The sequence below is a fragment of the Triticum dicoccoides genome, chromosome 7B (assembly GCF_002162155.2).
Source record: "Triticum dicoccoides isolate Atlit2015 ecotype Zavitan chromosome 7B, WEW_v2.0, whole genome shotgun sequence".
NCBI classification, from domain to species: domain Eukaryota; kingdom Viridiplantae; phylum Streptophyta; class Magnoliopsida; order Poales; family Poaceae; genus Triticum; species Triticum dicoccoides.
The window spans coordinates 748,080,205-748,101,888 of NC_041393.1; the positions used below are offsets into that span (position 1 = coordinate 748,080,205).

The 21,684-nt window shown below is 44.9% G+C and overlaps 1 protein-coding gene across 1 annotated transcript; it reads left to right on the plus strand.

Moving 5' to 3' along the window:
- Positions 1–18,251: 18,251 nt before the first annotated feature.
- Positions 18,252–21,645, plus strand: LOC119340698. Its single transcript, XM_037612619.1, has 4 exons — positions 18,252–18,725; positions 20,311–20,434; positions 20,563–20,788; positions 21,369–21,645. The coding sequence occupies exons 1-4, from the start codon at positions 18,352–18,354 to the stop codon at positions 21,527–21,529; spliced, it is 885 nt and encodes a 294-aa protein (XP_037468516.1). The 5' UTR covers positions 18,252–18,351; the 3' UTR covers positions 21,530–21,645.
- Positions 21,646–21,684: the final 39 nt, after the last annotated feature.

The following is a 21,684-nucleotide window of genomic DNA, read 5'->3' on the forward strand; positions in this document are numbered from 1 at the left end:
CCTACCGCCGGAGGAGGATCCAGAGAAGCCAGTTAAAGAGGAATTAATCAAGTCGTGTGCTCTTAAGAAGATGGCAACCCTAATGAGGAGGTGGAGGAAAGACCTGAACCAGTTTGTCAAAGATAAAAAGACACCAGAATTCATTGGCAAATATGAGAAGATCAAAGATCACTGGCCCGCATTTGTGGCCCACAAGACATCGGAAAAGAGTAAGAAGATGTTGGAGACAAACAAGAAAAATGCTGCGAAGAAGACGCTTCACCATCGCACGGGGTCAGGTGGCTACCTGCAAGCCCGGCCTAAGTGGTCCAAGGCTGAGAATGATCTGCTTGAAAAAGGGATCGAACCAGAGACAATGAGATGGCCAGACCGTTGCCGGACTTGGTTCTTCGGGTCTGGCGGAACCTTGGACCCTGTAACAGGGTTTTGCCAGTGGACGGACGAGCAACTGGAAATACCAGTCAAGAACCTTCGACACTATATCAATGCAGCGCAGCGAGGGACGTTCCTTCCAAACAGGGAGAAGGACGAGCTCACAATGGCCCTTGGGAATCCTGAGCACCCTGGACGGACATGAGGCACGCCAGGCTCCATTCCGTGGAAGGTTGGTTTTCCGGACGCAGGGGGTTACAAAACCCACGAGAGGAGGAAGAAACTGGAGCAGGACCAACTACAGGCGCTGCACGAGAGGGTAATGGGGCTAGAGGATCGAGAAGAGGAACGAGAAGCAGCAGATCGCAGCAAACGACCTGCCGAAGCTTCCCCCGAAGCTACCCCGCCATCTGAGCCGAGAAGCAGCGTGGCTTCCACCGAGCTGCTTCAGCCGGAGCATGTCTTGACGGCTCCTGCCAGCTATCCCGTGGATGGTATCACGGAGTCTCAAAATTGCCACATGATGGCGCGATGGATGACTTTGAAGGTCAAGGCGGCTGTTGGCCAAGTTTATCCTAGTGGACCCGACACAACTTATCACTGCCAGCCGATTCCAAAAGGATATGCTAAGGTGATGGTGGATGAAATAACGAAGGGATTTGAGGACCTCGTGCTTGACCACCCTACCGGTGAAGGGGAGACTAGGCTGGGTTCTGCTCTGAAGACTCCATGCCTATGGAAGAAGGAGCTCATCAACCTTTTGAACTGGATGCCTCCGCCTCCTCCTCCTGCTCCGGCGAGTCAGGGCACTCCGCCTCCTCCACCGCCTCCTCCTCCGACGAGTGACGATTAGGGCACGCGTGACGGCATTCCGCCTTCTTCTCCGGCGCATGGCGGCACTCGACCTCCTTCTCCGCCTGCGCCGGCGCTCCCGAGCAGCCAGCAGCATCCTCCTTCTCCGCCTCGCCAGCAAGGGCGGAAGAGACCCGCCGCCGCCCCGGCTGCTCCGGTGCATCGTACTCCTTCTCCTTCGCCTCGTAAGCAAGCACGAAAGAAGACAGACGCCGCAGCCGCTCCGTCTGCTCCGGCGTCTAGCATCACAACCAGAGGCGGGAGGCAATACAAATACGGTCCATCATCTCTCAAGCCTCTAGAGAAGTTACCGTACGAGAGGTCCGAGGAAGAAAACGATACAATTGTGCGGACCCACGTGAAGGAGTTCTTTGAAGGGGTGAAAGCAAAGAGACATCCACCTCCGGAGGAGAAGGTAGATCCGGTGAAAGCAAAGCGCACTCTCGACGCCCTGAGGAAACCACCAAAGTCTCCGCCGAGAACCAACTATGAGCGCATTACTGAACAAACATATCTCCAAGCCCAGCGGTTGGGAACTACTGTCAGTGCTAAAAGGTCAAAAGAACGATCAAAGGGGAAAAATTGCCCAGCTCGGCGAACAAGCACAGCAATCGTGCCCCCCGCTCAGTGTGTCTAATGCTCCGGGGACGGTGGCCGGTTATGGCAATCTTGACGATTACCTGCCTGACGATGCACTTCCTGATTTCTTGGAGGTGGACGGACACAGATACGAAAACGGGAAGCCTCTCGTCAAAGATGAAAAATCTCTGACAACAATGATGCGAAGATTCCATAATTGGTACATGGAAATCTGCAGAGAGTCTGAGGGTAAGAATGCTTTGTATCTGCATATTAAAGAGGAGCACCATCTCGTTGCAAATGATCTGTTGACTGTTCCATTTGAGGAGTTCTTCGAGTTCTTCAATCAAAAGGCCCTCGATAAATTAATGGTCTTTTGCTACTGCCTGTAAGTACTATTTTTGTCATTAAGTCTCTATATATAGCTCGGCTCTTTCATTGCATGTATTTATAATTAATTATCCTCAATATATATATTATGCAGATTGAAGATTGTTGAGTGCAAAAAACAAGAAATTTATGATATTGGGTTCATTAACACAAATATCATAGATGTATTTCTGGTTGAAAAGAACGTCAAAAAGGCCGAGGACAACTTGCTACAATCGTTGATCAAAAACCAAAACAAATATACCATACTCTTTCCTTACAACGGCCCGTGAGTGTTACTGTCGTGTGCATATTCGGTTTCCCTTATTACTCAAGCGAGCTTATAGTAATGTAATTGATGAGTTATGCATGCGTGCGCAGGTACCACTATATTCTTCTGGAGATTAAGCTTGAGCGTGGACTAGTAACCGTCTTAGACTCGAGACGGAAAGATCCCAAATCCTATGCGGACATCACTGAAATGCTCAGCGAGTAAGTTCAATCGATCATTATCACACCATATCGGCAACTTTTTGTTCATTTCCTGATATCTCAAGTAATAATAATAATTTCCTTTGTCTTGCAGGGTTTGGAAACAGTTCACTGCAGAAGCTCCGGGACTGCCGAAGGAGCTGACATATAAATGGCCGAAAGTAAGTACGACTGGCTAGCTAGTTGCGCGCATCTCCCGTTGATTCTATAGCTATACTTTCATCAATGCCATTTATAATGCTTCATTATCAGTTTGATTGACCTCTATTTCTCGTAAAGTGCTTGTGGCAGGAGGAAGGGAATGATTTCTGTGGATACTACGTGTGCGAGTTCATCCACACCGCGACTTTGGAAAACAAGCGGGGCTACTCTCAAAGACAATATGAAGTGCGTAAGCAATAATATTCACAATTTCATTTTATTACACCATCATTTCTGTTGAGTTTCATTCATATATATGTATTAATTAACCCCCTTCTCCAAATTAGACGTGGCAGATGCGGAATGAACTCCTAGAACCAGATCGCATGAAAGCAATTCAAGAGGAATTGGCGGGATTCTTTCTTGACCACGTCATCAATAAAGCCGGAGAATACCATGTAGAAATTGATTTCAAATGCTAGGGGTTTGTAATTAAGAGATCTTATACATATTGTACATGTATGTAGCCAGTAGCGTCGGATACATGATACGAAAACTTGTTGTTCGACCAATCTCTCGGAGAAGGAGAGGTCGATCGATCACTTCTCTCGGTATGCATGACGAACTTCTGTACTGAATGGTTCTCTCAATCACTTATGTATATATAGTACGTAGCGTCGACCAAGCACGGACATAAGAGATGACACTTTTCTCTATTAATTAGCTAGCTAACACAATATATGAAACACTTAAATTAACCCCCCAAAACCCCCAACCTCCCCTCCTTTCAAAAAAAAAACAAAAACCCCAGCCAATGGAATGCTGACGCGTGGATGCCTTTTGGTCCCGGTTGGAGCCACCAACCGGGACCAAAGGCCACCTGACTGGGCTCAGCGCACAGGGCCACATGGAGCACATTGGTCCCGGTTCTGGTTTGAACCGGGACTAATGGGTGGAGGTATTAGTAACGGCCCATTAGTCCTGGTTCATGAACCGGGACTAAAGGCCCTTACGAACCGGGTCTATTAGGTGTTTTTCTACTAGTGTCACTCATTTTGCTCCGCAAGTAGTCACTTGTTGAAAACTCTAGAAAGACAAATATTAGGGAACGGAGGGAATATATACTATACTTTTACCTTACTGACGTGTTCTGCGGTCAGTGTGCCCTCGTGTTGGCAGTGGCGGAGACAGGGGGGACCAGCAGGGGCCTGCCCCCCCCCCCCTAACTTCATGTATTTGCTGCATATTAGCTCATGAACAGTAGGAAATTAGTGATGATTGACTGCTAAATTAATGGTTTGGCCCTCTTCAATCAGTTTTAAGTGCACTTGGCCCCTCTGATAGATTTTTTCTAGCTCCGCCACTGCGTGTTGGGTTTGTTCCGGATGTACTCTACCTTTTCAGTCAGTTTTTTCTTTTGAGCAAACGACATTTCAAGTTTTTTTAGCAGTGAACCCTTTTCAGTTGGTTGGTGCAACCCTTGAAGATGAACACTCATTAGCATCACGACCCCTCCCCATGTGTCTTTGAGAATGGACACTTATTAGATCTTTCGTCGGTGTTGCTGCTTCTGTCCTTGCTAGGAAGTACTCTGGCAGCTGGCGCCGCCTCCTCTTGATCTCTCTTCCTTCTCACCAACCTCTACTGCTTCCTACCCTCGCCCTAATGGCAAGCGAGGCTGCAACTTTGATCTAGTGTGAGTGCAAGCAGCAATTGCATGGAGGGCACACGATTTTTGCATTCATATATCGCTTTTGTTGGTTGTAAATCGGTGTTGTTCGGTCAGAACCGATGACAGAACCAATGTTCCGGTGGACGGAAACATCGGTTAGGTGATTTTCCGTTGACCGTTTGGTCAGTGTTTTCTCAAAAAACGAAATTTTGTAAGCACCGAAGTATCGACCTGACCGGTTCGGTGGAACCGAACGCCCACCCTGAATTACATGTACCAAGGTAAAATTCCGTGCCTGCTTTGCAAGCTTAAGTTTTTCAGGAATAGGGGACGTTGAGTGAGGAAGTAGCTATGCATGCATATATTAAACAATTTGCTTATACTACAAGAAAATATCGTTATTGTTTGCCTCGATTACTGGTGGTGACCTTGTATAGATGCAAAATGTATATTTTATAGTAGTCTTATATAAAAAAATGGAGGGAGTAGTGTTAATATCTTATCTTATTGATTGACTGTGAGCACGATGGCGAATTGAAGAGGAATAAGTCCATGACGCCGGTCTGTAGCAGCGGTAAAATTCGTCGTGCGTGTCCACCGTCGACGGTCGTCTGTCTGTGTAGCGGCTGGCCACGACGCCACACTATGCCCGCATGGCTATTTTCTTCTGGCCGGCCTCGGACATCATGTCAACGGTTTAACTGTCTGAGTACGCAAAATTCGTCCTGACCGTGTGCGGTGCAGAGCAGCCCACGACGAAGACGAACCAACCCTACGTCTACCAAGTTCAAGTTGCATCGGCAGTCGACTTTCTTGTCTAGTCCACGCACGCTATGCACGCGCCGGAATCGAGTCTAGCCAGCTCAATGCTTGTCATGGTTGTTAGAAAAAAGCTCAGTGGCTGCCATCCACATGCATGCATCCATCCTCGTGTGCATCTACTCCCGTCTATTTTCTGACAGGCCGATAATAAGACGGAGGCTCTAAGATTGTGTAGTCCTGTGTGAGGCTCAGAGCATCTTCAATAGTTGCTTTGTTTTGGGCTTGGAGTAAAATTTAGAGCATGAAAAGTGCATTTCCTAGGCAGGAGAAAGCGACGTCTTCAACCCCTGCCCTAAACATTTCTTTACATGAACATTCAAACTAGTTTGACATCGTCGGCAGTCTGCGCTATCAGGCTCGGGGTGCTCAGGGGGAAACCCCAGATCTGGGTCTTCCGGATCGGATGATGATGTCGTTCTATCGCTTTCCCTTCTGGGGGCATCGTTTTGGAGCAAGTGCTGGCTGGAGGGATGGTGGAGCGGTGCTCCATCTCACACATTGATGACGGCGGAGATCGATGGCATTGGCGCTGTGGAGACTCGACGTCCGATGCGCGGAGATGGGCTCGCACAGGAGGAGGTTGCTGTCTGGCGTCATGGTGACGTCGATGACAGAGTGGCCAGACAAGATAGAAGCCTCAATATGATCTGAAGACCTGTGAAAGATGGCGGCGACGACACACGAGTGCGTCTGACCGGATTGTGCCCCAGACCCGGTATGTGGCTCGGCTGGGGCTTCCGAATGAGTTTCGGCTTCCGCCTTTTGATGTTAGGCTTAGGTGAGTGGTTTGGGTAGTGGCCCAGCTAGCGCCCCTTCATCATATTGGATAGGAGTAGCGGCATATGTTGCCAAGATGGTGGATTCAGGCACATTGTTGTAATACTTTGTACGGTCCTCGAGAATAATCAATAAAGTGACTGTATGCATCTCCCAAATGCAGAGGCCGGGGGTCATCCTCCTTTTCTAAAAAAAAAATTCAAACTAGTTTGACCATATTTCATACTTTGGAACTACTTTAATCACATTCAAAGTTTATACATGCGACACAGTTCAACTACGACATGCAAACATAAAGTACGTCATGCACACTACAAACACGCTACAGGTTATCCCAGTCAATGTCATCATCGTCGGAACCCTCCTCCTTCTTGACCCCGGATGAAGGCCCTACCTCGGCGTTGTTCTTCCGCTGGCTACGACGCCACACCACGCACGCACGGGTATTTCTCTTCCGGCGGGTCTCGGCGGTCATCATGTCACCGGTTTACTGACTGGCCGAGTACGTAAATTTCGTCGTGACCGTGTGCGGTGCAGGGCTGCTGCCGGGTTTTCCACGACGAAGACGAACCTGCTAGAATAAATCCGAGGCACACCGTCAATCCTTCGAGGACCAAGCAATCACACAAGCACGACATCGAGATTTGTTAACGAAGTTCATTGATATTGCTACATCCCCGAGGCTTGACTACGAACGCTCCTCCCCGCGACACCGTCACAATACCGCACACCGGCCACCCGGGCGTCGGCACATGCCGCTGGCTCCCCCTTGCGCGCCTGTGCTATTATGTTGAAATAGGTTCGTGTATCTACACCCGTTATATATGAGAGGCATAAGATACAAGTGTCCCACTTGAACACGACTTCATATCCTATCTAAACAATACAACTCAGAGTCTAACTGTAACCTACCTTGTACACAATATTCGACACAACTCTAACAAACTCCACCTTGGCGAATATTCTCCACCATCTTGAATTCGTCAATGCGTCAAACTTCCATGTACATTGGACTTGAGTTTATCCCATTAGCACCGCTGCTACTCCAAAGACTCCATATGACTCCACCTGCAACTTGTAGTCCCTTCTTTTCTTGACCACAGTCAACACTCGAGCAAAATTAAGTTCCTTGTTACTCTAGTTTGTACTCCAAACTTTCGGTGTATCCGTCCAACGACATCACACACTGATCACTGACCTGCGTGAAAGTGAACAACTCACATATTGGGTCACACATAAGAGTTATCTGAACTCAACATTACCGCTCCTTTCTTGACCGCATGTCTGAAACATGAAGGAATTTCACCGTTGCTTGTCGTCATCCCGAGTCAAATTCGCAGTTGTCTCACCAGATGTATGACCACCAGAGCCCTGGCCCGTCTCCATGTCCTGTGTGTACCGCACGCCTAGCCGCTATTACTGCGCCGAGCCTCCGCTGTTCTGGTTGAGTCTCAAGGGCCGTGCACCCACACCACTCAACCCCCACTGCAGAGTACCATCGATCATCACCGACCGATGACTAGTTTCATGCTTTCATCAGACCACTGGGCTCCAGTCCAAACTGCATGTCACTCGCTTTTTCCGCTGAAATAGGCTTCGACTCTCTGACGTCTTACGTCGTAGCCCCTCAATCAGCACCGAGTGAAGTCTTCCGTCAGACTCCAGCTCCACCTTCAACATGACTCCATGGTAGATGATCAATCCACCCCCTGCGCCTCATCGACTTCAAGCTCCGTGTATGCACCACCTTGAATCAATCCCGCGTCATAGTCTTGTCGAAGCCGCACAAGCCTCGGGCATCTGCACCACGTGTTTTCACGCCCAGAAGTTGGTCACCATCAGCATCACGCTCCTATGTCGTCGTCGCCGATTCCACACCGTCTTTTGTACCAACTGACATCCCAGTCGATCCGTCAGACAGTCCAGTCCAACCCAGCCGAAATTAACCGACTGCAATCATGCTCCACCTTGCGTCGTGTCCACCCGCACATCTTCGTGCATTGTGTACACACACGTGACCCTGGCCAGTCCCTTTTTTGTCTCAAAACAAATTCCTAGTCCGCTCGTATCAAGCATCTCTAGCCATCACGCATAGGTTCTGCCTTTGTCCCAGACTACCACAGTGCTAGCTACTGCCCTGGCTCGGTCATCCAATTCGCCACGACTGCACAAGGGACTAGCCCTCCAAGAACGGACCACCAGCCCCACTTGAGCCAGCCTTCCATGTCCTAGGCTGTTGCCCACGAGCATCCTTGGCCACACGCGACCGATCTCGTCTGACTCGGACAGGCCAATGACTCCCTGCTGCTGCACAATTTCGTCGAGATCCGCCTATAACCTGCTGCCATCGACATCGCCAGATCAAACAGCTTCCGCACGAATGATTCCTCTTGACTGCTATTTCAAAAAACGCCAACACGTCGGATCGGCCCTCGTCCACACATGTCGCTCTACGGCGACGTCTTTCATATGAACAATGTTGATCCACGACTAAGCGCTTTTTCTCCTCTAGATCAACAATCCAAAACCTCTGACACTCTAGCTCATGATAGCACTTGCTAGAATAAATCCGAGGTACACCGTCAATCCTCCGAGGACCAAGCAATCACATGAGCACGACACCGAGATTTGTTAACGAGGTTCACCGATATGGCTATCCCGGGGCTTGACTACGGGCGCTCCTCCCCGTGACACAGTCACAATACCGCATACCGGCCACCCGGGCGCCGGCACATGCCGCCGGCTCCCCCTTGCGCGCCTGTACTATTATGTTGGCATAGGTTACATCGTGTGTCTATCCCCGCTATATATGAGAGGCCTAAGATACAAGTGTCCCACTTGGACACGACTCAATATCCTATCTAAACTTAGAGTCATATGTGGACACAACTTAGAGTGTCCCACTTGGACACAACTTAGAGTCCAACTTAGAGTCCAACTTAGAGTGTCCCACTTAGATACAAGTGTCCCACTTGGACACAACTTAAAGTCTAACTGTAACCTATCTTATACACAATATTTGACACAACTCTAACAGAACCAACCCTACATCGTACTCGTACTCGTACGCCTACCAAGTTCAAGTTGCATCCGCAGCCACATTGGCGGTCGACTTTCTTGTCTAGTCCACGCACGCTATGCACGCGCCGGAATCGAGTCGCGCCAGCTCAGTGCTTGTCATGGTTGTCAAAAGAAAGCTCAGTGCATGGCTGTCATCCACATGCATGCATCCATCCATCGTGTGCATGTACTCCCGTCCATTTTCTGACGGACAGGCCGATAATAAGACGGAGGCTCTAAGATTACGTAGTCCTGTGTGAGGCTCAGGCGCTCAGCGCATCTTCAATAGTTGCTTTATTTTGGGCTTGGAGTAAAAATTAGAGCGTAAAATGCGCATTTTCTAGTCTAGGCAGGAGAAAGTGACGTCTTCAACCGCTACCCTAAACATTTCTTTACACGAACATTCAAACTAGCTTGACCATATTTCATACTTCGGAACTACTTTAACCACATTCAAAGTTTATACATGCAACACAGTTCAGCTACGACATGCAAACATAAAATACGGCCATGCAAACTACAAACACACTACAGGTTATCCCAGTCAACGTCATCATCGTTGGAATCCTCCTCCTTGTTGATCCCGGATGAAGGCCCTGCCTCGGTGTTAGTTCTTGCGCTTGGACTTTTTGAGATCCCTCTTCTAGTAGAACTCATCTCGTTCTGCACGTACTCCAAGTGCTCCCTCGCAAACCTTGACATCGCCTCCTTGTCGCCCTCTTGGATTTTGTCTCGCTCGCCGGTAGCAATGTGGGTCGCCGGCTTGATCCGGTAGCAATGTGGCTCACCAAAGGCCCGATGTGCTCTGTCACCGCCCGAGACTCGATCCCGAAAAGTTTAGCCTCCTGTGCGGCAGGCTGAGCCTCCAAGCCGCGGCGTCGTAGGCGCGAGTGATAATGCGGCTGTCGGGTACGTCACCAGACAGTAACCCTGACGGTCGTCCTGGAACTCGAAGATGAACCGACCAAACGACTGTGGCTTCACCCCCTTGAAGCCGGCTTTGCCCTGGCCCTTCGGCGGTTGGCGAGGACACTGCGATGTCGGGGAAGGAGGCGGTGATGAGGAGAGGCAACGAGGATGCGGCGCGCGGCAGATGTGGCGGACTTTGATTGCAGATGTGCGGCGGATTCTGACTGCGGCATTGAGAATTCTACGGTCCAGCGACCAGAGGGTAGGTGCAGTGAGTGGATCTGGCGGCAGACGGGTTTGACGGTCGCAGATCCAGAGGTGGCAACGGCAGTGGCGGTTGTGGGCGGCTCAGGAGGAAGGCTGCGGGGAGAGGCTACTAGCCGTTTTGGTCTTCTAGCAGCCGTCCGCGTGCTGTATATTTGTCGCATCACAAGGGAGCTCCGCTTTGGTCTCATCCCATCATTGTCGACGCTTCGCATAGGAACGATCGCATCCCGCGAGTAAGCGGTCCGGCCCATTTTAGCATTAAATAAAATTTTTGTTTCGGTTTTGGAAACCTCCTGTAGGTTCCGATCTTGGAAACCTTCTAGAAGGTTAATTAACTAATTTTTTATGGGTTTTCTAGCATTATCATTTTTTTTGTTTCTGTTACTTTTTTTCCTGTCAAGTATATTGCCCCTTTTCAATTTTTTAAGGAATTGCAAATACGTATTGATTTTTTTTTAAATATTCATGTTTGTGTTTTTTTTCGAAATTTCAGAAAATGATTTTTTCCAATTCTTGTTCTAAATTTTTTCCCACTCTCATAATTGTATATAAATTTTAAAAATATTTCTGGTTCCAAAAAGTTTCACAATGTCAAAAACAATTCATGCTTTCCAAAAATGGTTCCTGCATTCAAAATGTGTTCATGAAATTCGAAAAATGTTCATGTTTCCAAAAATATGCCCGGGAATTTAAGACAATGCCTATTCTCCAAAAATTGTTCCTGTTCTGGAATCTCATAATTGTCATTTTTTTCCGGAATTTCATAAAATGTTTGCGTATTTCTTCAATTGTTCATAATTTCAAAACATATTCTTGTTTTTCCGATTTTGTTCATAAATTTCAGAAAAAGTTTGGGTTTCAATTGTTTTCTGAATTTTCAGAAAAATGTGTTTAAAAATATTTCATCGAAGTAAAATAAAATAGAAAAATCCGATTTGTTACACTAGCCAGTACGCTACAATGAACTGGGATGATCCAATAAATGGACCGGTACAGTACAAAAACCACTCTACACAGTGCAAAAAAAAAAAACTTTGCTGTGGTTGCTACTAGGCCGGCCCATAGGGGTGTGCATTGGGCGTCTATTTGCTGCAGTAAAATGCAGCAAATAGAAGGTCTCCTAAGCACAGCAAGAGGTCCTATTCTAGCAAGCTTGTTTCTTCCAGTTGACTGTATTAAATAAAAAATTCACAATTTTGAAAATTGTTTATAGTTAAAAATTCATAAATTTGTGAAGTTCAATTTTCTGAGAAAAGTTTGTGATTTTGAATTTCTTCTTAAATTGGAAAAAGTTCGTGAGTTTGAAAAAAAGTTGGTGAATTTGAATTTTGTTTCATGAAATTGACACAATGTTCAAAATTTGGTTTTTCCGATTTTGAGAAAAGTTCACAGATTTTAAAAAGTAAAAAGATAAGCGTATAAACCGAACAAAACCTGGTCCAGAAAAAAACAGAAAAGACAAAAAAAACTGACCGGAAGCTTCAAAACCGGATGGGAAGCTTCTGGAAGCATCCTAAAACAGGGACGAGCCTCCCTCGTACGTCCCTTTACATGGGCCGGCTCAACTGGTTCGCTAGTGTGCGCCGCGTACGGATAGGACATTAACTGCCGCGTTAAGCGCTACATAGGGTTTGCGCCTTCCTGTCCTCTCCGCTAAACCTAGACGACAGCAATCACGGATTCCAAGTCCAAATCGATGGAGGGCGGCTCCAGTGGGTCGTTGTCGAGCGAGTCGGCGGCGCCGGCGAGGAAGAGGAAGCCGGGTACATGGAGGAGGCTCCCGCGTGTCCCACGCGGCCCGACCCCGGCCATGACGGCCAAGGGTTTAGCGCGGCAGTACCGGCAGATAGCCGACGAGCTGGAGAAGATGGACGACAGCGAGTGCGACACGGAGGAGGCCAGAATCGCCTTCCAGGAACTCAAGAAGCGTCATGTCCGCCTGTACCGCAGCATCGCCGAGGGCTGGCCGGAGCATGTCGTCATCAACCGCAACCCGCAGACCAGCGACGTCGGCCCCTCACTGGACACTTGCCCGTGCTGCTTTGTTTACTCACTAGATTGATAAACAGATGCACATCTCCTTGCATATCACCGCGGTTATAAGTGGCCGCCGTTTGTTCACGCCGGATATGTGTGATGTTAGAATCTTAATTGGTTTATGAATCAGGATCAGGGAAGTACTCCTGAAAAGGATTATTCATCTGTTTACTTCCTTGTTGATGTTCTACTAATAAAAGCCCGAAAATTTTATGTTTTATGTTTTGTGTTTTTCTACCCACTCTGAACACCTATGTATCTATCTGTGCTATCTAGAACGACAAAGGTCATGTGAATTATCTACTTAATGTGATAAAATAAGTGCTAATTAGCTTATTTTCGCCTGCACGGAAGATTACCTGACAGCCGAGGACATGGAAGAACGCTTCACTCATTGTTACTTTCCTATTTGATTGACTCCATGAATATTTGCAATGTATCGGACATAAACAGTGCTCCAGAGCATTGTACTTAGATTGCCAACCAAATGAAGAGGCTGTTAATTTTTAATGTTGTAAATTCATATTTTGCATGGAAGAAAGCTTATACAGTGTGACTTTCCATAGTTCACAGGTTAGGCATTCTTCTACCACTGCAGGTTATAGTATTTTTACAAACAACTTTGCATGTACAAGCTTTTATTATTGACATAATTGCACAATCTTATCTAATAGTATTGACTATCCATGGTGCCTCTAGACTATAGTACACGATGTCAATGACTGTTGACTAGAAATAGTGTATGCATAATGTTAGATAAACGTATAGCTAGCCAAACATCCGTTCAGATGTGTGGTATTATCTATAATACCTAAATAGTTCATCCCCATTATGCTATTTCTTTTGACATGCAGCCTATCCACCTCAGCAGGCCTGCCACATCAACATTTCATTACTCGCTTACAGATGGGTCCGACCACCACAGCAGCCCTGCCACATCAGCTTCTGTTACTGCTTAACCGGGGAACATAACTATCTCTCTCTCTCTCTCTGTCTCCCTTGATAGAACCGGCCATCTCCATGTCTTTAACGCTGTTCTTTCCTATCCCCACTTAAATTATTACGCCTCTTCTTCTCCAGTTTGCTCCCCTGGCTCTTCCTTCTCCATTTAATCCCCTCGCCTCGCCTGCCCTCTCCATTGTCGATCCACTTAGAAGAGAGACAGATCTCAAGTGCACTTTGTCTTCCCCAGCACACTTGCCCGCACACTCCACCAAAATCAGACGCAAAAAAGGGAGATCCAATCCAAAGGAAGAAGAATGGTGATGGATCTGACATTACTTGGCTGGGTAGTACACACTGAGGAGGGACGCATCAATTGGCTCCCGTACAGTTCATGCTGGTGATGGACTCTTTTTCCCCACTACTTGCACCAGATCAAGGAAAGAAGCAAGGCCACTTGATATTGTTTCGTTCCACCAAGTCAACTTGATATTGTGGGGAGTAATTTCTCTTCCCCATTAGTTCCTCCTCCCGGGTCGGGTCTTTCCTCATGGGTCGTGGTGAATGCGTGCTATCTCTAAACTCAGTCTCCGGGAAATTAGATGGCCGACAAGCGATGGCTCGATGTGTGGGGAATTGATGACAGTTCTCCATTCTCTATTCTTTTTTTGTATTATTAATGATTAATTTAGACCTTAGTTCGTCTTCAACAGAAAAGTCGGAAACAGTACTGCTTCAGCCTTGATGATGTTTATTGGTATATGGTTGTATTAGTAAGGAGGGGTATCTGAGTATCTCTTCAATCTCTTTAGGTGGAGCATATGAGATTGTCATGTTAGAACTGCACTGTATAGGAGTGCTTGCAGGGGAAAATCACTCGTGTGTAACTGGAATCTCGGTTTGTCTTTGATCGCTTATTCTGTAGGATTCCCTTGGATGAACTATACAGTACACATTAATTCATTTCAGTTATCAATTATTATCACTCTGCTTCATAAGCTATCTAACTGGTATTTGTTTACTTGCCGAATTACTATTTGTATATGTATATTCAGGGAGATGAGGTGTTCTCTTTCTTTTGCAATACTACGAGGATGGCACATTCAGTTCAGATATGCCACTTGGCAGAAACACTTTCTTTACAGTTTTTGTACTAATTTTTGTGATGAAACATATCATGTTTGTTCTCTTATTTTTGGCTGAAAATCAATTACGAAGGATACTACCCAGTTGGTATATGCAACTCCCGTAAAATGCAAGAGAAATGGACTTTTGGTAGTTCTGGTCACTTGGGAGCTTATTTTATTCTAAGGTGAAAAAGGCCCGTCACTTTCTTCTGAATCAAGTATTATATCAGGTTGCTTACCTACATGTTTTGCCCAACACTGGAAACAATAGATTTATGCTTTGTTTCTCTGGAAAAGTTACTATGGATTGGGTTGGATATATATATGGATTGGTAGTGTTGAATCATTATGCAATTCATGACTTGATTTATCTTGCCTGTTTCTTCTACAATAAACATTATCAGGTAAACAGAGTTAATTGATTGTCATTTCATAATCATAAGATCACATTAAAGCGGCAATCAACTCCTTTTAAACTTTTTTTGGATATTTTTATTTGGATGTTACTAAAGAAATGACTACTAAGGTCTGAATGATACGAAAAAGGTAATCTTTTGCAGTATATCATTTGGCCAACACATTACCAATGCACTTATGGACTACATTACCCTTTTTTTTTTGAAATATGATGTAGTTATATCCAAGTTCAAACAAACATATATCTTATATACTCCTTGCATAGTTTCACTATTTCTCACTCTATAAAGCCAAGCATGTAGTGCTAAAAAATCCCCGCAGCAACGCACGGGGTATTCATCTAGTTTGTTATAAGCAATGGACATATTATACCCAGTTACTTTCCTGGATTTAGTTCAGTCTGTACATCTATTCCGCTTTCTGTTCATCGGATTGATGATGTGGCTCTTAGTGGTGGCGATTGTTATACATCCAATTAATCAACTGAAAATACCATTAATCCGCAAGTTGTTGTCGTCATATCAGTAATTTACGCAAGTTTGTCGTTGTCATATCATTAATTTACGCAGTTTCTTGCAACCTTTAACACAATAAAGTTTGTAATGTACACCGTGAAGTGAGGCTTTATTTTCCTTCACCTTCTTTCAGCCTAGGAAGGAAGCAGAGTTTGATCCAGAAAGTTTTGATTTATTTGCCTATATATTTGATGGGGTTGATGGTACATGACCTAGCCGTGATACAAGAACAAGACTATTTGATGTAGAACTCAGGCAGAGCATTAGTTGTTTTCTTTCAGTTTTTTTTATGAGGGTGTTTTCTTTCAGTTGATTAATTTGCCATGACAGGATCTCATCTTTCCCATGGTCTCATCCATTTATGCTGCCCCTCATCTCTCCTGATGGGATCTGTAAGGGGGAGAGAGCACTGTGCTGTCGGTAGGGTCTTATGAGATCCTGTCGTGGTTGCCAACATGTCTTTATACTTTTCCTGGAGGCTTCTAAATTCAGGAATCTCATGCCCACTGGCTCACCGCTGCATTAACAATGAATGACTCCTACATCACGGAAGGGATCTTTTTAGTAACGCTGTCAATCTATTGTTGCTAGAATATAACACGTACGGCTCTATCAAGTTTCTAATGTTTGAAATTTGTAATTTCTAAGAATGAGGTGCCTATTTCTTTGTCTTAGATATATTGAGAAACCTCTTCCCGATTGGTAATTTGTATTTTGTCCTTAGTTTCAGCACATATTCTTTTGTGTCTGTAAGATTATTTTAGGGAATTATTCTCAATATTTTGTGTTTGCAAGTTCTATGGTCACCTAGACCTGCATTATTTGCGCGTGAACTCATTAAATTCTGCTCTTTGGTAACGAACAAATATATGTTTAAATTTATGCAAAGTTAATTCCCATTTTTTATGTGTACTTGCTACATTTTCTACCATTCTATTAAAAAATAGACGGGTGCAGCAACGCGCGCCTTCCATGATCTAGTTCTTGGTTAATACTACAGATATTATCAATCAGTTGGATCAGCTTGACCAGATATTTCTGCATTGCACACGCATGAAGATTAAGACATTAAGTCAATTAGGAAATTCCTTAGTTCCTAAATCACTAGTAGAAAAACGACCTTTAGTACCGGTTTGTAAGGACCTTTAGTCTTGGTTCTGGAACCGGCACTAAAAGGTGAGGACTAAAGGTACCCCCCTTAGTCCCGGTTCAACACGAACCAGGGCAAAAGGCCCACCAGATGGCACGAGCCCGTGCGGTGGTCTGGGGGACCTTTAGTACCGGTTGGTAACACCAACCGGGACTAAAGGATATTTTTTTGAATTTTTTGGAAAAAAATTTCATTTTTTTCAAATTTCAATTTTTTGAATTATTTGACCATTTAGTCTCTAATCACCCCTCATAACTGCTCAAGTGTACACCACTCATTCCAAATCATCTAACTTTCCGGTCGGTCACCATCCTCTCACTACTCCAGCCTGAGCACGCTTAACTTCCGAGTTCTATTCCTCCTAGTTTCCAAGTCAGCACTTGTTGTTTTTCTAACAATAGTAAGCTGTCAATCCTATTAACCCTCAGGAGTTTAGCTTGAGTATGAAGTCACACATTTCATTGTTTGAGTTTGAAACTATTATTCTAAAATACAATAGTTATTTAGTAACATTAATATTTCTTGAATAAGTAGTTTGACCATAGTTTGACCAAAATTCAAAAATGCTAAAATAATTATTTAGTAACACGAATATTTCTTGAATAAGTAGTTTGACCATATTTAACCAAAATTTTAAAAAAACTGAAATTTGAGGATATCTTTTTTTCCTTTAAGAATTTGAGGATTCTAAAAATTTGCAAAATGGCCTACGGCGGTCGAAATTGGATGCGGATTTCCGTGCTGTTTTTTTTGATATATTATGCGGGTTTTTTCGACATTGTATGCAAAAGATATGGTCATTTTACTTTTTCCTAACACTTTTATGCAAAACATGTCGAAATTTATGTTTTTAAATTTCCCTAACTACTAGATGTAGTAACATAACTACATCTTGAAGATTTTAATTTTTGAAGTTTTATCATTTTATTTTGTTTTTTTTCAAAACAGAAAAAGGCGATACGGTGGGAGGGGTAGAGTTTGAAAATTGCCCTTTAGTCCCGGTTTGTGACACAGACCGGCACTATAGGTTAACCCTTTTGTCCCGGTTTGTGACACAAATCGGGACTAAAGGGGCTCGTGGGGCCGCGGCCTGACGCCAGCCTGCCATCACCCCTTTAGTACCGGTTCGTGGCACGAACCGATACTAAATGTTCAACATGAACCGAGACTAATGCATAGCCGTTTGAATCGGGACTAATGGTACCATTAGTGCTGGTTCATTTAAAAACCGGGACTAAAGAGCCGAACATTAGTTAGTTTTTCTACTAGTGAATGCCTGACACTTATAAGTGAACCATGGAATCATATTCATGCATTGCACACGTGCAAGATGATGATGTAGAAATGGGTGGCTCAAGGACCGTGAACTTGCATCTTATAAATTTTTTGTAGAGGGAGTACCTTTTTCTGTTCCAACCATAGTTCTATTCGCAAAATTGTCCTTTTTTTTATCGAATATCCAATTCTGAGCCTGAGCTCATCTACACCCGATGAACATTAAAACAAAAAATAATGCTACAAAAATTCAAAAAAATCTGATTCTTTTGTGCAGAGAGATGACTGAGTGCGTGAGGTGTGTGCCAAATTTCAAAGCATTTGGACATCTGAAGTAGCTCTCAGAAAAAAAATCTGGTTCAAACAGTAATTATTTCACAGACCCCAATTTTTCACGGGCCAGTGCGTTTGGCCCCTAGCATAGAGCCCAATAAGAGAGCCGATGCGCTTAAGACGAGCGCGGCTGGGGACGGCTCCTCTCCGCCGCTAAGGGAAAACCTAGACTATCCCCAATCCCCAATCAAAATCGAGGATCCATCGTCCCCAATCCCGACTCCAAATCGAGGATCCATCGGGATGGATGACGGCCCCAACTGGTCGCTGTCGTCGCAGGTGTCTTCCGCGACGTCCTCACGACCCGTGGACGGCGGGCTGGCGGCGCCGGCGAGGAAGAGGAAGCCGGGGACGTGGAGGAGGCTCCCGCGCACCCTGCCGCTGGAAGTGGAGGTCAGGATGAAGCTGGGTTCCATAACGCATGAGGAGCTGAATCGGCAGCACCTGGCGCGCGCCGAGGAGCTGGAGAAGATGGACGACAGCGGGTGCGACACCGAGGAGGCCAAGATCGCCTTCAAGGCGTTCAAGGAGGAGCATGTCCGCTGGTACCGCAAGCTCGCCGAGGGCTGGCCGGAGAATATAGTCATCAACTACAACCCGCAGCCCAGCGACACGGAGTAAGGATACTAATTTTTGACTCGCTCCCTGATCCACCGCTGGTTAATGAACATGCAGTTAAAAGTATATGGATGCAGTAGAAACACGACCATGTCTGGCCAGAGGCGGGCCCAGGAATTGGAGACTGTGTATTCAAATTTTGAAAACCTTTTTTTGAAAGCATGTAGGCTTCCTTTTGGCCCGAACCGATTATAGTAGCATAATGTACTAGTTGCAAAATAAATGTATATTATATTCATTAAAAAATGATAACTTGGAATTGTACAACATATGGAGGTAGTAATTGTGTTCAACAATGCGTGGCAAAATCTAAGATATATAGAGGGTAGAAACATATCAAATGATCAGAAAGCTTACAAATTACAAGATAACTTTGTGATCCTTGATGTTTTGAAAATGATAACTTGCACGAAGAATTCCCTTTAAATGAATGTGACCAAGCAATCATTCAAGTATTCCCTTGCAAATTATGTTGTCTGAACAATTCACGATTGACTGCAAACAAGTCTCTAATTTTACTAGATTTAAATAGAAAGACAAGTGGTCATTTTAATTTGCTTAAACTTGTACGAGTACGTCCGTACTACAGCCTGCTCCCTGCTGGACACTGGATATAGTATGAGAAGAAAATTGTGTCCGGGCCAGCAGTGATGGATGGATTCAGGTCGATTAAGTATCGGTTTGAGAGGAGAGATCCCAAATTCAGAAGTTGCAGGATTAATACATCGATCTGAATAGTAATCATACCTTGAATAGATTAATATGTGTGTTGTGGCTTTGAAATTGGATCGATGCCTGCCGCCAGGTGCAGACTTCAGGGATCAAAATGTGAGAACCAAAGGGAGCGAGGGATGGATTCGTTGCGCCGCCGTGTGCACGTGCGATCGCCGATCAGGCGATGGCAACAGACTTGGCGGCTCGCATGGAAGAGAACTGGGGAACAGAGAAAGGGAGGTGCCTAGGCGGTTCCCTCTCGTGAGTCCTGCTGCGTCTGATCGATGGACCTATTTTTTGGGCGATGATGGATGTGTGCGTGCCGTGCGTACAGCGTGCAGCGATGTGGGCCGATGGGCCAAGTCGTGGTGGCGAGCGGTGGCTAGCCTCCGTTTATGGGGTGAATTGCTTAACTAGCATCCAGTTTAGTTTTTCCTTATACATATACACTGTATATACTACATACCTAGTTCTTTTGCCAAAAATAATGGGTATTCAACTGAATACCCTTGAATTGAGGTGGGCCCGCCCCTGTGTCTGGCAGCGGCAAATTGGTTTGTGCATGGCAGATATGTGTGATGTTAGAATCCAGATTGGTTTTTAATTAGGATCTCAGAGGTACTCCTAAAAAAGATTATTCATTTAGTTTCTTCCTTGTTGTTTCTATACTAATAAAACACCAAGAATTTGCATGTTTTGTGTTCTTCTACCCAGTTTGAACACCTACATATCTATCTATGTTATCTAGAACGACAAGGGGGTCAAGGGCCATGTAAATCATCGATGAAACATGGAGCTACTAAAGAGATGACACAATTTTATCTACCTAATGTGATAAAATAAGAGCTAATTAGCTTATTTCGCATGCAGGGAAGAGTTCCTGACCGCCGAGGACATGGAAGCACGCTTCACTAATCGTAACCCCACTCATGGAGCACAACTAAAACACTTTGCTGGCCTTGCTTTGGCACATTACAATGCCAGAAAGACCGAGGTATATGCCTTGCATGCACAACTTATCAATCTAATTTATTTTTTTTCTTTTGAGAACACCAATCTGCTATATAATTCTACTCGTTGATGCACTAACAAGATCTTCCTAAAACAATTTTCAACAACCAGCACAAGCTTGACCTTGCAGAAGCCTTGACATCTAACTGCTTTTCTGAGGCGTGTGGGACGACATATGCTCATGTCAACTTCATCGCCATTCCCGGGAAGACTAATAACCCTATGAAGAGGTTGTTCTTCGCTGAGCTCATGCTCATTCCAGAGCTCCAGATGGAGGAGGATACCGAGCCTATGCGTGTACTGCATGTCTCAACTATTGATGATGTTCCCTGTTATGGTATGTTTTCTGAGCAATTTTAGTATGCTCCCTCTTACCTCCTTTTTTGGGAGGTAAGAAGATAATAGTTACTCGGATCCACTACTTAATGAAATCAACGACTCAGATCTATTATCTACTCTTACATCTCATGTGAAAAGGGGAGGTAAGAGGGAGCGTGTTAAAATTTGGCTTTCTGGATTTCTTATTATGTATTCTGGTACTGTACCTAAATATTGGTTGCTAGTTTTGTATTGTCACCACTTGGTAGAGGTATTTTGCAAGTAAAATTGCGCTTTTGGTGGTTTAAGATCCTATCATTAGGTACCAACCCTTACCTGGTGACACAACTAGGGACCAAGAAAATGTTAGTGACTCTAGGTCCTTCGACAATTAATTGGTGCTATGTAAACAATGGTTGATATCTATTTTCTTGGTAGTGCTGCTATATTTGCACCCTTTGCTTCCTAGTCTAGGTCTACTGCATGTGTTGAAGTGATACATGGAGACCACTCCTATTCATGCATAAACCTTGTGATATGTACCGTATACCTTGATTCCGAAAAATAATATGCCTGCTTTACTTTTGTTTGCTTTACAGGTGGATGCCATGAAATACATCGGAAGATCAATCACAGGATGAGGGGCGTCATGGACTACGAGCGATGCCACGCGTGTCACGACATTCTGAAGCATCCAAAAGGAGATATGTTCATTGGAGGGCATAATAGCACGAGGATGCCCTACTACTCTGCAACCTAAAATGTTTAGTGGTACCAGCTTATAGAGGTTAAAATTACCATCATGTGTGATGTTTGCATAACTAAAGTGTAGATGTTTAATATTATTGTTATATTTGGTGTGTGATGGTGTAAATTATTGGCAGGTGTGATGTTCACGTGCCTATTGTTTTATTA

Excerpts from the sequence above, each read along its gene's own strand:
- LOC119340698 (XM_037612619.1), top strand. The coding sequence starts at position 18,352 with ATGGATGACGGCCCCAACTGGTCGCTGTCGTCGCAGGTGTCTTCCGCG. Across the intron at positions 20,435-20,562 it reads ACAATGCCAGAAAGACCGAG|CACAAGCTTGACCTTGCAGA; the intron begins GTATATGCCTTG and ends TTCAACAACCAG. Across the intron at positions 20,789-21,368 it reads TGATGATGTTCCCTGTTATG|GTGGATGCCATGAAATACAT; the intron begins GTATGTTTTCTG and ends TTTGCTTTACAG.